At 40.2% G+C, this 15,704-nt stretch overlaps 1 protein-coding gene across 2 annotated transcripts in view; it reads right to left on the minus strand.

Annotated features, from left to right (window-relative positions):
• Positions 1 to 15,704, minus strand: part of GCLC (glutamate-cysteine ligase catalytic subunit) — a 39,580-nt gene that overhangs the window by 20,082 nt on the left and 3,794 nt on the right. For both annotated transcript variants that reach the window (XM_086876087.1, XM_086876086.1), the window contains exons 2-3: positions 2,143 to 2,255; positions 1,163 to 1,345 (exon numbers count right to left, since the gene is read on the minus strand). In XM_086876087.1, coding sequence (XP_086732213.1) covers positions 1,163 to 1,345; positions 2,143 to 2,255 — 296 coding nt within the window. The remainder of the gene's footprint in view (positions 1 to 1,162; positions 1,346 to 2,142; positions 2,256 to 15,704) is intronic.

Genomic DNA, 15,704 nt, shown 5'->3' on the forward strand with positions numbered 1-15,704 from the left:
CAGTGATGTAAAAAGTATTTATCTGTCTCTACAAGGGATGAAGAACCCCTCTGCCTTTATTCCCTGAAGGACTGGGTCCAAAAAGTTTGCATGTAAAACTTATTAAATGGCATAATGTACCTGTAAGGTCGTAGGGGAAGAAAACCCAGTTCTCTAATACACTGACAACTACTTAACCACTGTCCACTGTTTTAAATAAACTTTTATTACATCTAGTATAACTCTAATAAAGTGAAAGTGAATTTTGTTAACAGAGTGTTCTTAAAACAGCATTTGTGGGGCATTATGCAGATATTTTGGCACCACTGCTGCTAATGCATATTTTGTATTGTTCCTCCTCTCAGCAAGCATCTTGGGCTATTGCATTCTGTATTATACAAGAAACTAGCCAGTAAGGGCAGCCATTTCTCTTCTACTGCAGAGCAACTTTTTTACCATTATAAGCATAACTATATCTTCATTCACTTCTCTGACCAGGCTAGTCAGAACAAATGTAATAAATCTCTGCCTAGAATTATATTGCAAAGGAATGTCACAAAATACAGTTTCTCCTAGATAATGAAGTTCATCCTAAATTTAATTTCTCCAATAATTCCTTTACAACAGTAGAAGGGATGAAATCTATCCTTTGTAAGGGTATTATTAACCCAGGAGAGATGCTCTCCTTTCTAGATTCAGTAAGTAGAGTGTTGTATAATAGATGTATTAAGTTCGGGTGCCCCAAACTACCAGAAGCTTGCACGTACTTTAGTGAAAAAGTAGTATTAGAAATAGATGAGGTTAGCCATGTTTTGCAAAACTGCTACTTAAAAAGATCATAGTTTGCAAAAAGGTAAAGAAAAATATTTTCTATATAATCTTCTGTATCAACTCAAGGTGGTATAGACTACTCTAGACTTAACACTTTATGTTACAAATATTCAATATTCTCTCCTAATACAAATTTATCACAGGTTAAAAGGAACCTAAAAATGTAAAAGATGCTTATATCCTTGTCTCGTTGCAATAAAAATTTTAGGAAACATGACTGGAACATCAAGCTAAACTATTTTAATCAAATATTTTTCTCTATTTCATTGAACAGTTTAGCTATATGCAATAAGTAGAAAAAGTTTAAAAGGAGAACAGGAAACATAGCATTACACTTCAACAACCATCTCACCTTGGAAATGATGTCACTGTGCAAACAGCCTCATTTTCTTTGAGTACAGAAGCAGCCTCTTGCCGTCTTTTCCTCATGTTGTCTTGAACAGTATTGAATTCAGACATGGTTCCTCCATATGGCTGTCCAGGTGTTCCTTCAATCATGTAGCTTCCATATTCTGGTCTCCAGAGTGTTGGGTGACTATAATAAAAGAAGAAGCACATTTAAATATTTCTGCTACTTCAAAAAAGATGAATTATTTGTAAGAATTTCAGAAATTAATACTACTTGCAAGAAAAGTCTCCGATATTTGAATATTTGACAAAGGAACACAGCGTACCTTCCAATGTACCTAACCATCAGGAAGTGGTGAAAGGAAAGCAAGGTGCAGTTTGGCAGCAATAGTGCTGCTGTGTAATACAATAAGCAGGATTTGCCTTCACCAAATTGCAGTCACCCTTAGCATCTGTCTCAAACTTTTTTTCTTGGGATTTTAACCAGAACCAGAAAATATAGATCACTGCTGCTTTTCCACAGGAAAGGATAGGGAAAAACTTCCCTGCATTCTTACATCTACACTTCTAGTTCTTCCAAAAATACAAGAGTGCTCTTACAGACAACAGGCTTCCCCTATATAGCCCTCACTTGCTCCTGTAGTCAAGAGATGCAGGAGCAAGTACACAAGCACATGTACTTTATGGGACATGGATTACGGCATACACACAGGCACAACATCAGAGCAAGACAAACTGCAACTTCTGTGGGCTCACCATTACATCCTCCTTTATTTCAAAGCATAATACAAAAAGTGCATGGACTGCCTGCAAGTGTGCTCAAAATCTTTCACTTCCTGAACCCCAGATTTATCTGAAAATATCAGTATTTGTGGTTTACAGTTTTACCAATAGCAGACTTGAATGGTAAACCAGGTTAACAAAATTTTGCACAGTATCATAACAAGAGAATAAAAAAAATAGAAACTGGAAACATCTACTCACTTGGGGTTTACCTTCTCCCCTTTGTCTTGCAGTGTTTGAACAACTTCTTCACCACAGAGTACCAAACGCACTTTCTTATTTTCATGGTCAAATTTTACCAACATATATTCCACCTTGTAAATAACAAAAACAAAACAAACAATTATACAGTAAGGTTTTCTTCAGACACAAACACACTGGCATGCAATTTCAAGCATCAAGTGAAAAAAAAAAAAAGATACTGAACTTTACGAAGGTTCAAAATCATTACTAACTACATGCAATAAGCAGTACTGGCAAAGATGGCTGCAGGCTTATTTCATCTTGAATAAGGACTTGAAATTCCTTGACATTTCTTGCCCTCCATTTCTAGTTGGAGACAATGACTTTGTACTTGCCTCCACACTATTTCTAGAAAGAAAGAAATAAAACACCATGGAAGCTATATGCAACCCACAAACATTTCACTGTCATCCCATCAGTTACAGTCTCTCCTGCTGACAAACAAAAAAACCAAAAGTTATTTTACAAGACATCCATTTACACCCACAACTTGTTGGAGCTACTAAAGACTAGCACTGTGTATCATTTACACCACAGAAAGCCCACAGCTGTTGGTGACAGCATCAGTCCTGTCATTATTACACTTCAGCTCTTGGCATAGCACAGTGTTTTTCACCCCTGCCTGATTCAGCTTTGCTGCCACATTCTCTTCTCCTCCTGCCCAGCAGCATATCTTGTCCCCAGAGCTCTTCCCCTGTCCCTGCACCAGGCTACAACCCTAGATCCAGCAAGCCACTCATGACAGCTGCATCCCAGCACTTCACAGTATGTTCCCCTAACAGACATTATCTGAAAGCAACCAAACCTGGGAACACCCTCATTTCAAACTTCCTGATCTCCATGCACACTTGCAGTCAAATAAAAACTCCTGTAAAGACTTTTAGAATGCTACCCAGCACAGCAACCTGGGCTGCTTGGACTCTGTAGCCCTTTAACACTTGCAGGTACGCTCTATTCGCTAATACATCTGGGTTAGAGGATGCTTAGCAATGTTCTGGAAAGTGTAAAAGACAAGCCAGCCCCCAAGTGCAATGTAAAGTACAATGTGCCTACCATGAAAAAAACAGAAGTCACCCATGGAAATGCACTACCAGGGTACTGGCTTTCAAACCCCAGCTGAGCCAGTGGTGAGAGACAGTGCCTTTTACTGGAGTCTCTCAAACCACTGCCTCCAAGACTTCCAAAAATCATCTAATTCAAACATCAACCTACAGTTAAAAATTCAGATTGCAATTTCACAGCTAGAAGTGTCAGAGGTGCACTGTGCTCCTCAGTTCCATTTTCCAACACTGTCCATAGAGCCACATCCCTCTGTATTTAACAAATGTGACTGCTCCAGTCCCAGATTCACACAAGATGCTCATGCTATTGCAGCATAGCAACTCATGGCAATTTCTATTTTGTGCAGAAGTCTGATGAAAATAGGTAAGCAACTTGCCAAAAGACAGGGAACTTGTGCCATGTTTAACAGCACATTGTAAGTAGATTTGTAGTCTTCATGTTCTTTGGTTGCTTCATTGTCCATGGAAGAGTTATTGCTACTGTGACAAAAAATATAATCCTTAGTTGGGATTTGTGATTAAATTACAAGCAGTATTATCCAAGAGTGCTTGTAATTCTACAGAATCTGATCAGAGAAACTCTGGAGGGACTCATCCAGCAATAATACACATTTGCTGTATGTTTTCTAAGATCAAATTTTAATCTCCTGAAGAAAAAAAATAATGATTTGTAGTTTCTGTGCAGATCACATTTTCTTGCATGGTATATTTTATCAATTCTGTGTATTATGCCACAATAATCTACTTGAGATAACTACAGACTATAGTCAATCAGAACACAGTTGAGCACTGATTTAATTATTGCCCAGCACTAGTCTCTCCAGTGTCACTTGACCTTGAATATTGGAAAGAAAAAGGGACTCCAGTTTCCTACCACATTCACCATCATCTCCTGCTTTGTAAAAGTATCATTCTCACTAGGAGCTGGCCTAATGTAGAGCAGCTATACGAGTCCCCAGGTGTGAGTCATTCAGATGGACACAGAATGGGCATCAAGCTTGCCACCAAGCTTGCCATCAAGCTGGCTTCTCCCAACACTACCTGTGGGAGCAGAAGGGAGAGCACAGGAACTGCAGCTGCTGTTGAGAGACCCAAAGTTGTCCACCTTTACATGAGTATGCTACTGTGATTAGCCTCCTGTCCTAGAAATCCCTCTCCAAATGTTGCTGTAATGAGCTGATGGGGAGAAGACTGTATTTCTCTATAAACCAAATTGCAAGTTTAAGAAAAAAGGCAAAAGTGTAAAGAAACACTAAGTCAAGAAGGCAAACCCAAAGAAATCAAGTGTTTCATATTTCAAATACAGTAGTGAATATATTTCATTTAAGTGTCTAGCTTTAGAAACAACTATTACTTTTGCCTCCAGAAACATTGACTAAATCTTCAAAGCTGTGTTAACACACAGATGATCTGCCATTAATTTTAATGAAAAGAAAAAACTTCAGACAGCTGCCAACAGTTCCAAGAAACCCACAGAGTATCTTGACAACAGAGGGACTGACTGAATGGGCATCCTTAAAGAATGTAATTTAAGCTCATCAAAAGATTTAGCCTACAGCTAAAAAGAAAGAAACAAATTCAGAGTTCACACATTTTTACATTCAACTTCAGGTCATCATTCACAGACTCCTCACATGTTTTTTATCCACAACAAAGTTCAGAGAAATGCAGCCAAGCTGAGAGAAACAGCACGCCTGGCAGAGATTCCAGTCCAAAGGCCAAATATGAGGGACTTCACCCAACATCCATAATTCATTGTTTTGCTGAGCTCTATAGAGTTCACTTTTCTCTATAATTTTAACTAGGCTTCTTAGCAAGAAGCAAAACACACATCAGATCAAACTCCTGATGCAGATGGCTGACCAGCAGCCTTGCTTAGAGCCAGCAAGGACAATGCACCCTGTCATGGCCACTTTGGACCCAAGTTTCCAGTCAGTGCTCTCATTGTGCAGCAAACCCTACACACCTCTGTCTTCTGGCTGGCACATGCTGCAAGGCTCCTGAGGACAAGATGTGGCATCCCAGCTCCTCCCTGCCGACAGACAATGCTCCACACAACTTCAGTGGATGAATCTCTCTGACCACCCCTGGTCTGCCTGGCTCACAGAAGTTCTGTGGTACCTTACCAGGCAAAGAACAACAGTTTGGCTAGCAAGGTTACAAAGCAAAAGCTGAAAGTCCAACCCCTTGCCCCGTTCCAACACAGAGCAAGCCTAAAACAAATTACTGCTCGCAGTTAAACACATTAAAGAAACAAATACAATTTTACTTAAAGCAAATACTTGAAGTATCAGAACTATTTATGAGCCACACAAGGAAAACCTGCTCTTTAGAGGCTTCGTTCCTCTTAATTACTGGCTTGCAATATAACTGCATCTACAGAGTACTTCCACGCCAGCTCCACTCCACTCCATTACCGAATCTTCTCAAGAAGCACCATGCTCCATTAGCTTGCTAGCACCCAGAATGGTGCTACTTCACTCATTACGACCTTTCTGCACAGTTGGCTACCAAAAAAATTTTAGGCTTTTGAAAATTCTTTGATATTGCCTCTGTAAATACAAGTGAGACCTTGAAGCCTCTCAACTGCAGAGAACCACAACCACTCTCCATTCATTAAGTGAAACAGTTGTGCTGGGCTTGTCTGGAGGCAAAATGAAAGATGACAGCTCTCTGGAAATGGGTAAGCATGTCTGAAATTTTTTGAATGCCTGAGTTATTTGACTATAATTACACATATTATTTCTGCATAAGGAGTGCTTCTTAAAAATGAGGGTTTATCAGAAACAACCCGTTAACAGTAATTCTAAGGAACAAGAACCGAAGTTGCCATCTATGCCACACTGTTGTCCCAAATGTGGGCTTGTTGCCCAGTGTGCAGTGCCAACGTACACACCAAGACGAGGTACTTCCATTTAATCAAAGACTCTTCAAGGTTGGAAGAGACCTTAAGGATCAGTAAGTCCAACTGTCAGCCCAACACTGCCCTATATCACTAAATCATATCACTGAACAAGACCTAGATGCCTCTTCAACATCTTCAGGAATGGTGACTTTGTTACCTCCCTGGGTAACCTACCCCAATGCCTGATCACCCTAATGTTTTTTTTCTAGTGTCTCATCTGAAACACCCATGTTTCAACTTCAGGCTGAATATTTCTTTATTCTAATTTGTGCAAAGCAAGGAGCTAGGTGATAACCCACAAAAGGTTGCTATCTCCCCCATCATCAAAGCTTTATACTATTTCTACATTTTAGCAAAGAAATCACACTTTATTGGCTACATGTTACACGGCTCTCTTATTAATTCTACCTTAAATGACACTCTTTCTTCTCATGCTAATTAGTCTGCATACTCAGTACTTCTCTTGAATTGGTCGGTTTCTTGAGTCAGCAGACCATGGTGGTGGGAATCTCTCCCTGCCGGAATTACCTTTTACCCAGTTGGAACTGATCTCCGCACAGTTGCTGAGTTGGCTTTGTTTGTTTCTTCCTTATCTTGGGAGTTTTGCCAAGTGTCCTTGTGGCCTGTAAATTCTGTGTCCTTTGTGCCCACTATCAGTGGTACATCCTTCTCAAGCTTTGCTAACCTCTCCCCCTAGACCTAAGATCACTGAAGTGTGTTACGCCCTAAACCTTAACATGGCAATTCTACTGACAAGTAATTTATCTTTCTAACGCCTGGACAGCAACATGTCATTGTCCAAATACTTGCCTTGGTAATGGTCTGCTTCCCAATATGGAAACCCACCCTTGCACTCTCAATGTAACACCATCATGCTACCTACACAACGGAACAAAACCCATCTAATAGATGAGAGTAAAGCCTCTGCTGTAGTGTTAAATGTTAAAATCCTTTTAACATTCAATGTATTTGCTGTGAGGTACTTCTGCCTATGAGAACACTGGTAAGCACAGTCGGGACCTTAATAAGCTCCAAAGTAAGGTGCCAAAATTACATAATAGAAGAAAATAGTTTAAAAGAATGATTTGAAGAAAAGTTTTTTTAAATTATTTTTTTATTTTTTAAGAGAAAAGCAAATAAAAAACATTGCTCCATGCCTTCTATGTGTGAAAAACACTACCTGTACCACACTCCTGACCATCCATCTCAGATGTGGATGGCCCATCCCTGGAACTGATCAAGGCCAGTTTGGATGGGGCTTTGAGCAACCTGGTATAATGGAAACGTCCTTGCCCAGGGCATGGAATTTGACATGATGATCTCCAAAGGTCCCTTACAACGCAAACCATTCTGTGATTCTAAATAAAAGTGATCATAGGTGACTCATGGACCACTCCTGTTTCTCAAAGACAATCTTAATGACAGCTCCTCTCCACTGGACAGCTACTGCCACACATACCTGGAACAATTGTTAGCAACCTCCTCATGTGAACCTTCCTTCAGGCCTGGAGGTTTAAGGGAAATTGAAAATTTTCCTGAACATCCAATGAGGTCTTACAGGTATTATTTACGTTAACAAAAGCCACTACCAACATTTAAGTATTTACATGCAGTTTGCTTCATATACGTATGTATGCAGTAGAAAATACCCTTTTCACTAGTTATTAAGTTCACTTATGGAAAAAATACTAGTTCTTACAGATATTTATTTATCAGTTAATGCATCATTACAATACCCTTATCATTAAATGACAGTCTAAAAGATAATTAAGTTTTAATAATCTGACTGTTCATTAAAGAACCTCTGCCACAAGTTTTCAGTGTTAGATGGAAAAAGTAGATTATTTTCTCTAGGTACAAATACTTCTGATGGATGTCTGATAATAGCCACAGTGGGTTTTTTTGATGCAGTTATCTTCTCACCACTGAGGTGATAAAGCATGGAGCCAGAGAAATAAACAGCTGGTAATGTACCTTTAATGAAAGCTTTACTGTCTTACAATAAATGTAACGCCTGAGGGAGCAAATTTCAAAGGAAAACAAGTCTGGAAGTGCCACAGAGGCTGGTTGCCCTGTTTCTAGCCAGCAAGCCCATGGATATTCTCTGCCACAGAAATAATTTCAAAAATCTGCAACAGGAGAACCAAGATTAAAATGTTATTCCCAAAATACTTAATTTTGATCAAGCAGATTGGAAGTGGAAATCCAATTAAAAAAGTACCATTGCCAACTCTAAACAAAACCAATTCACAGAAAGTGTGTCCCAGAAATGAAACACAACTCATTGACAATAATGAAAAAATTAAGAATTTTTATGCCACATTTAATATTATCACAGACAAAACAGAGAGGATGCAGAGGCTCTCATCTCAGTCAACACAGCCACCCCCAACTAAGCACTTTTGCCTGTTTACCCGTCCCACGAAACAACATCACAGCTGCAGATTTTTTTGTGCATGACAAAATGTGACTAGAGATTGTGTCCTGCACACGCCACAAACCAGGAAGCTGGGTTATTGAAAATTAAAATTGAGAATTTATAACCATTTGCATGATTCTAAAGAAATAAGATGTGGTGCACTACAGAAAGAAGTGTCATCTTTGACTTCTCTACTAACACCTGAGGCTAATATTATTAAAAGGACTAGGATCATGTTAACTTTAGATTTCTGCAGCAGAGACAACCTTATTTATTTATTCACCTCTGAAACAAAATGCTGCAAGTTTCTAATTCGTCTTTTTCATCAGAAAGAAAAGTAAAAAACCTGAACAACCGAATATGCAACATCAACAATAAAATCTTTCTTGTACTCATCCTCCTGACTCACCCTTTCTCATGCTGTTAACTAAAATAAGGCATCTGCACAGCAAGAAGAAATCCTGAGGGAAAATAAGAATTACAATAGAAAATATCCCATGATAAAACCACAGCAATAGACTTGATATCCACAGAAGGAAATAATACTGAACAGAATATTTTGTTAGCAGAAATATACAAACAATAGGTAATGTAAGCTTCTCTTATTAAAATATGATATTGCGAAGGAGGAATAAATGTTCATTGTGAGGGCGGGTCAATATTTATGACCAACTGCAGCTTGCTTTGGGAAAAAACTCCTTAAAATAATCCTAAAAAACAGTCCTAAAATACCCCAACCAACCAATCACATACACATAAAAAAACCCCCTAAATAAAAATCCAAACAAAATCCCACACAACAGAAAACCCCAAAATCTCCAAACTGGTTTTCATTGATTACAAAATTAAATTTTCAAAGATCATCTCAGTATAAACTACAATGAGCCTTGCACTGTCACATACACAATGCATCTGGCAGCACAGCTCTCAGGTAGGTCACTGGTGCTACACTACAACATGTACACATCACCCAGCCTCTAAGCAGAGGGAGATGAAGCAAAATTATCAGCCATCATAGGGTTAGCACACTATGCATGTTTTGAGAGCCAGACTGTTTAGTTTAGGTTTTCCCTGATGCCAGGATTAAAACCAGGCAGAAAAAAAGTTTTATGGCAGTCAGTCAAAGCATCCAGGGAAGGAATAAACAGGAGGACTCTTCAAGGGCACCTATCTTGCTCAAGTCAAAATTTAAAGGGTTATATTTCTCTGTTTTAGTGTATTCCTTTTGGAGGTTGCATACATACACGCTCATGGCTGTCAAGCAGCATAAGCTGATGCAATAACATCACACCTTCAGACACAGCCCCAGAAATGCCACTATTTGAAACAGCAGGTATCCATACAAGAGATATTAAGCACTAAGTCTATTTGTAAATAAATAATTCCACTGTCCCTTTATTTAGCTAAATAAAGCTGAAAGAGAAAGGGTAAGCGGACACGTGACAAATCACAAAATCATTCACGAGTGCTGCTTCCCCCCAAGCGGCCAGTGGGTGAGCACATTGATTAAGACAGCTCCATTGAGACGCATCTGCACATGCCTCATTTGGCAGAGACCATCATGAGGAATTTCTGCGTGAAAACAAAATAAAAAAATGCATTCTGTTTGGAGAATTTCACTGGGGATCAGAGAGACTAAAAGCATTTGTCCTAAAATGACAAGAATGCAAAAAAAATTTGTAAGACTTCATGCCACTGCTAGTTTTAACACAGGCACAAGATTACCAAGAAAAGCATTTTAAAAAGCAATTTCTGCATACTGGTATACTGCAGCAGTTTGCATAAAGTGAGAATGGGAGATCATGACAGTACTGATGATGAATCTGTATTCATGATTTGGATGAATTTTTTTTAAAGACCATATACTACTGACATTCTAGAAAATGCAACAACTATTTTTTGTGATTCTGTTTTATTCATAACAAATAGAACAAAAACCTAGTTAGAAACTTTCAGATAAGCATTGAAGAAACCTCACAATTCGCTGTACAATTATCTAAGTGGTTTGGATAGACAGACAAACATCTTGCAGCAGGTAAAGTTTAAAGAAACCATAATAAACTGTCTATTCTTGTTGTCCATGCAAGTCAATGTCTGTCTCAGCTTCAAAGCTATCATGTGGCATCTTGTTCCACAGGGCATCTAGGCTTTGTAAAATAGGTAATTGTCTTAAAAGGACATCTGCTCTTCTGGTCTACCAGGTTAGCCAAGTTTCTTGGAAAATGAGAAATAAACACTACCTTTCTGTATGCCATGATGCTCTCTGAACCTACTCTATCAGTTCTGTTCCTTTCTCCTCTCTTTTAGGACATTTTTATGCACACGTATCTGTATCTCACCAAGCCTCACTGGTCGTCTTTTTAGCAAACAGATGATGAAAACTTCTGTGTACATTAGGGATAGTACCTGTACTTATTTAATGCAGCTGATGAACTAGATTCACCACTGCTAAAAAAATGCCCTAGTTTTTGTTCCTGGTTTTAAGTGGGTGACAGGCAAACTGGAGTCTCAAACTGTGTGCGTCTGAACCCAAATTAATTTCTTTAATACACAGCAATAATTTTAGCAGTCTGAAGTTCTGCAAACTGTAATGTAACATCTCTGATCATACCATTTACTCGTTGCTACTGCCCTGGAAACACCCAAAACCATCACAGGCTAGAAACTGTAACAAGACACTAATGCAATAGCTAGCTCCCTTGAAAGAACCACTCAAGGAAATACAGCTCTTTTCACAGCCTAGCCTTTCATTACGAAGGAGAAAGCTTTCAAGAGAGTTATGCATCTTCTAATCAGAACCTTTGGGACATTCTGGTAAGAAACCCCTGGCCTCTTGTAGATCCTGAGAAGGGCTGTTTTGCTTCTTGCACGAGGAAGTGCTGATTAGCACATGTTCATCTCAGTTTTCATTTAACTTATTTACAAGATATAATTCAAAAACTGAAGGACAAGGAGGGGAACTAATTGAGTATACAGGAAAAAGGTCAAAAGAAGCTTAAAAAGGCAAGAAAGAAAACAAAGAACCAAAACCAAACTAGAATTAACTCATTAAGACTTGAACTTGCAAGCAGTGCAGTGGTACATTTTTCATGCTGCCTCATACACAGCATTACCAAATCTTTTTAAAGGCCTCAAAATTTCACTTCAAGTTTCCATTAAGAAAACAACTTTTAAAAAGCTGAAGATGCTTATTGTGTGCTAGGTCCCTACACTTATGAGAACACGACTCATACACAACAAAAAACATTATTATGTACAACTTCACTAAACAAGGCTGAGCAAATCAAATTCCTACTTCATTCACAAGTACTTTAAAATAAAACTGTCATGTTTTCCCCATGCTAAATCCCTTTCTTCTGAGATCTCCTTCTGGGACAACTGCTTCCAAATTTTTTTATGCTGAAACAGCTCCTCCTTAGTCTTTACAGACTGTGGAAGACAAGTATTACATGCAATATGAATACATAAGTATATGTTGGTCGGTGTGAAATGCTGTGACTCTACACTTGTGTGCTCAGCACAAAAACAGCAGCAGTGAGCCTTGCCAAGGGCCAGCCGTTCCACTTGTCTGATCCAAGTGTCCGCAAAAAGCTCCAAAGGGAAATTCAAGCAACATCCATCAGTTAGAGGAATGCAACCAGCAGACAAGAGGTGCTGAACAGCACAGGAGACTAATAATGCACTGGCACAGAAGGGAGCTTTTTGGAATAAAAGCTGGGAAGCAGCAGAACAGGCTAGCGCCTGCCAAGCTGCACAAACTAACTGTTTCACATAGTATCTGCTAACTGTACTGGAGTTCTGAAACACACTACTGAAAAGTTGCAGGTTTTGGATTCTGCTGCACAAAAATAAAAAAAAAATAAACAATGATCACAACTCTGCAACCCCGAGGTCAAGCATACATTACTGGATGGATGCGGAAGATGAGAACATGAGGAGATCATACTTGTTAGCATGACAGGATCTCACCAGCAGATGCAACTGTTGCCCAAACTTAGTGAGCATTAAGGCAATGAAAGTAAGTCTAGGTTTGATGATGATAATGAGATAGTTCACTGTTTTGTATTCTCCACAGTCAGGAGAAGTCAAGCATAAACAGGGAGGTCAACTGTCATTTTTAAAGGAGGTAGAAGGATGATTAAGAGGCAGAAGACCTTTACCTGCGAATGGAAATTAAAGGAGCTTTAGAAAAAGCTTTAGAAAGCTTTTTTTAGAGCAAGTTTTACTTTGTTACACTCATATTTGGTAGGCTTTTGTTTTTTACGATTGCAAAGGCTTCATGGTTGCGGAAAATGGAGTAAAAAAGAACTTACCCCAAAACAGACAACAGCTCTTGGTTCTGTTAACACTGCAAGCAATAGAAGAGCTGACTTTTGAAAAGGCAGCAAAACCAGTGTTTTGACCTTTCCAGCTCTTTACTCAGGAGAGGATGGGAGCACTAGGGAGTGCTACCCTGCAATGCAAGCTGTGATGCTGTCTCACTCCCTTCAAAACAGATGCCACCACCATGCTCTGTTAGCACTTAGCCTTAACACTTCTGTCTGACACCCAAGATGTTGATGTTCATCTTGGGTGTACATGATGACTCCCCAGTTTCATCCCCTCGGAACCCGAGGGAATGGAGTCCCTAGGAGGTTGTAAGCACCACAAGGGACTCCCACAGCTCTGTAATGGGTCTTAAAACACACACTGAGAAGTGGGAGTCTTAATGAGGCAAAGGCTGGTATCTACAATCATGAGCAAACACAGTATTCCCTTCACAATGCCATCACCTACACGGGGAACAACCTTTCAAGCATCCACACATATGCCCTGAAAAACAAACTCAGTATGTGCTACTGAGGCTGGGTTTTTTCCTCATAAACATTCCTTAAAAAAAAATTACAAAATATGTTTTTCACTAAACAGGGTCACAGAAACATCTCTTGAACACAAAAGTAATTTTGTTCATTCTTGTTTTATCTCTACCATTACATGAGGGCTGCCATCCTCATTCTTGATTTCTATCTTCAAGAAGTTTTTAAAACAATTAAACACCCTCAGGCTATGACTTTATACATGAAGGTCAAAGAGCAAAAAAGACTTTTTATGAAAGCTGTCCAATTAGTCAGTTGACTCATCTAAGCTGCATATAAATGTGGCGCCACTTTCTAACAACTAGACACCTGAGGAGAAAAATGGAAAACAAATGTACTGCCCTCTGCATTAGTCTATCTGCAGCACATCTCAGCTAAGTTATGGACTGAGGTATTGTTTGTGTTTGCACAAGAGCAGACTGGCTACAAGTACGTGGTCCATTAACACACTCCTAAATGCTGTGTTATGTAAAAATATAACACTGCATAACACAGCAGAACAAAGTTGCCACACCTGAGTTTATTAGCATTTGCTAAAATAAAGAGGTCGACAATGAACCAGGTTACCTGACCTCTGAATGTTCAGAGATATTTCTGATAAAGCTCTCAGCTCCTTATCAAAATCATGTCTGCAATGACACTGCTCTTAAAAGCTTGCCTCTTGCCATGCTGGGGCATGGTAGAAGGAAACCATGAATCTCCTCTAACATATTGCTCCACTATTTATCAAGCATGAACACTTTGTGCAGTACGGTCCCCAGGCCAAAAGAAGAATGAGGCTCTCAGAGTCCAGTCTCACCATACATCTAAGATTATCAAGTGATCAGCTGTGGGGCTGCAGGGGCTGGTTGTATTTGACCTTTTCCTCCACACACTCCTGCTACTTTCCTCACATTAAGCAGAGCTTTTGGGTCTACCTGTGAAAGAGCTGGAGCTCTGCTGAGAAAACCAGCCACCTTAAAAAACTGAATGGAAGAAGAGTTTTCCGCTGGGTTAACTTTTTAAACTCAGCTGGCCAGTAACAACACAAGGCAGACAGCAGAAATACGAGCCTGCAACAGGGAGGGAAGCTGAACCAGCTTGCTACCAGATCAGCCTTAGCTATCTTACGAAACTTCACTCTGAGAGAGCAAGGACAACTAAAATCCAACACCCATTGAAAAATGAGTACAATCTCTTAAAGATTAATGAGAAAACCCACAAGCTAAGTCTCAGAGCAACAGGAAGACTCCGTCTTATATTCCCAGACTCAAGACTGCGAGGCTCTTTTGTCAGCATAACTTCAGTCATATAAGACATGTGGCAACACAAACGACAGAAAGGGACAGATAAAAGTATATTTAAACTTCCTGAGTCCACAACACTGTGGTGCAGACTACATGTACTCATTAAGCAGATTTTAGTAGCCAAGCCCCCATCACTCATGGAAGCAGCTCCTGTGTGCTAACGCTTGCCCTGCTGTTATGTGAATTATAAGAAGGACTCTTTTAAAGAAGAACTGACTTTAAGAGACAAGTTCTCTCAAGGTGCACATGGTGAACAGCATTCTCCCCTGGCAAAGAGCATCTGTGAACAGCTGCTATGACTTGAATGAAGTTTTCTCACAAATGCTTTTGCTGCTCAGAAAGCAAACTCTGCATAAGACAGAGATGAAATGGCCAAGTCCCCACATTACTTGTATCCTACTCTGCTCTTCCAGCTTCCCTTCAGCCTCATCTGGGACACCTCCAAGTGACCAAAGCTGGACCTCACCAACACCCCGGACATGGACAGTTTCTAGCGCAGCACATGTGAAGCTGCTCCTGTCTCCTGGGGAACTCGCAGCACATGTGAAGCTGCTCCTGTCTCCTGGGGAACTATCAATAGAGGAAGCAGCCTTTGCTCCTTGCAGAGCGCTGTCAGGCTGCGGCACAACTGAGCTCAGGTTTACAAGGCAACACACCCAAGACCTTTGACTAAAGTTACGGTCCTCGGGCACAAAGCACCTGTAATGAAGTTCAAGTCGTGACCCGAGCGACCATCCCGATCCTTGCTCAGAAGGCAGGCTGACACGTACCGAACTCCCAGGGAACTCTGGGGTGAAGCAGGGCTCGGCAGGTCCCTTTCACGCAGGGACACGGGAGGAACGCGGTGCGCGGCGAGACGGCTGCCACGGCAGAGCCGCCCGGCCGTCCCCAGCCCCGCTTCCCCCGCTTTCCTCCCAAAAACTGATTCGGAGTCCGAACAAGCACTGCCGTGGACTCGAGGCATAGACATGCTTTACTCAGACTCATCGAGAG

This window comes from Cyanistes caeruleus, chromosome 2 (genome assembly GCF_971803275.1).
Source record: "Cyanistes caeruleus chromosome 2, bCyaCae1.hap1.1, whole genome shotgun sequence".
NCBI classification, from domain to species: Eukaryota; Metazoa; Chordata; class Aves; order Passeriformes; family Paridae; genus Cyanistes; species Cyanistes caeruleus.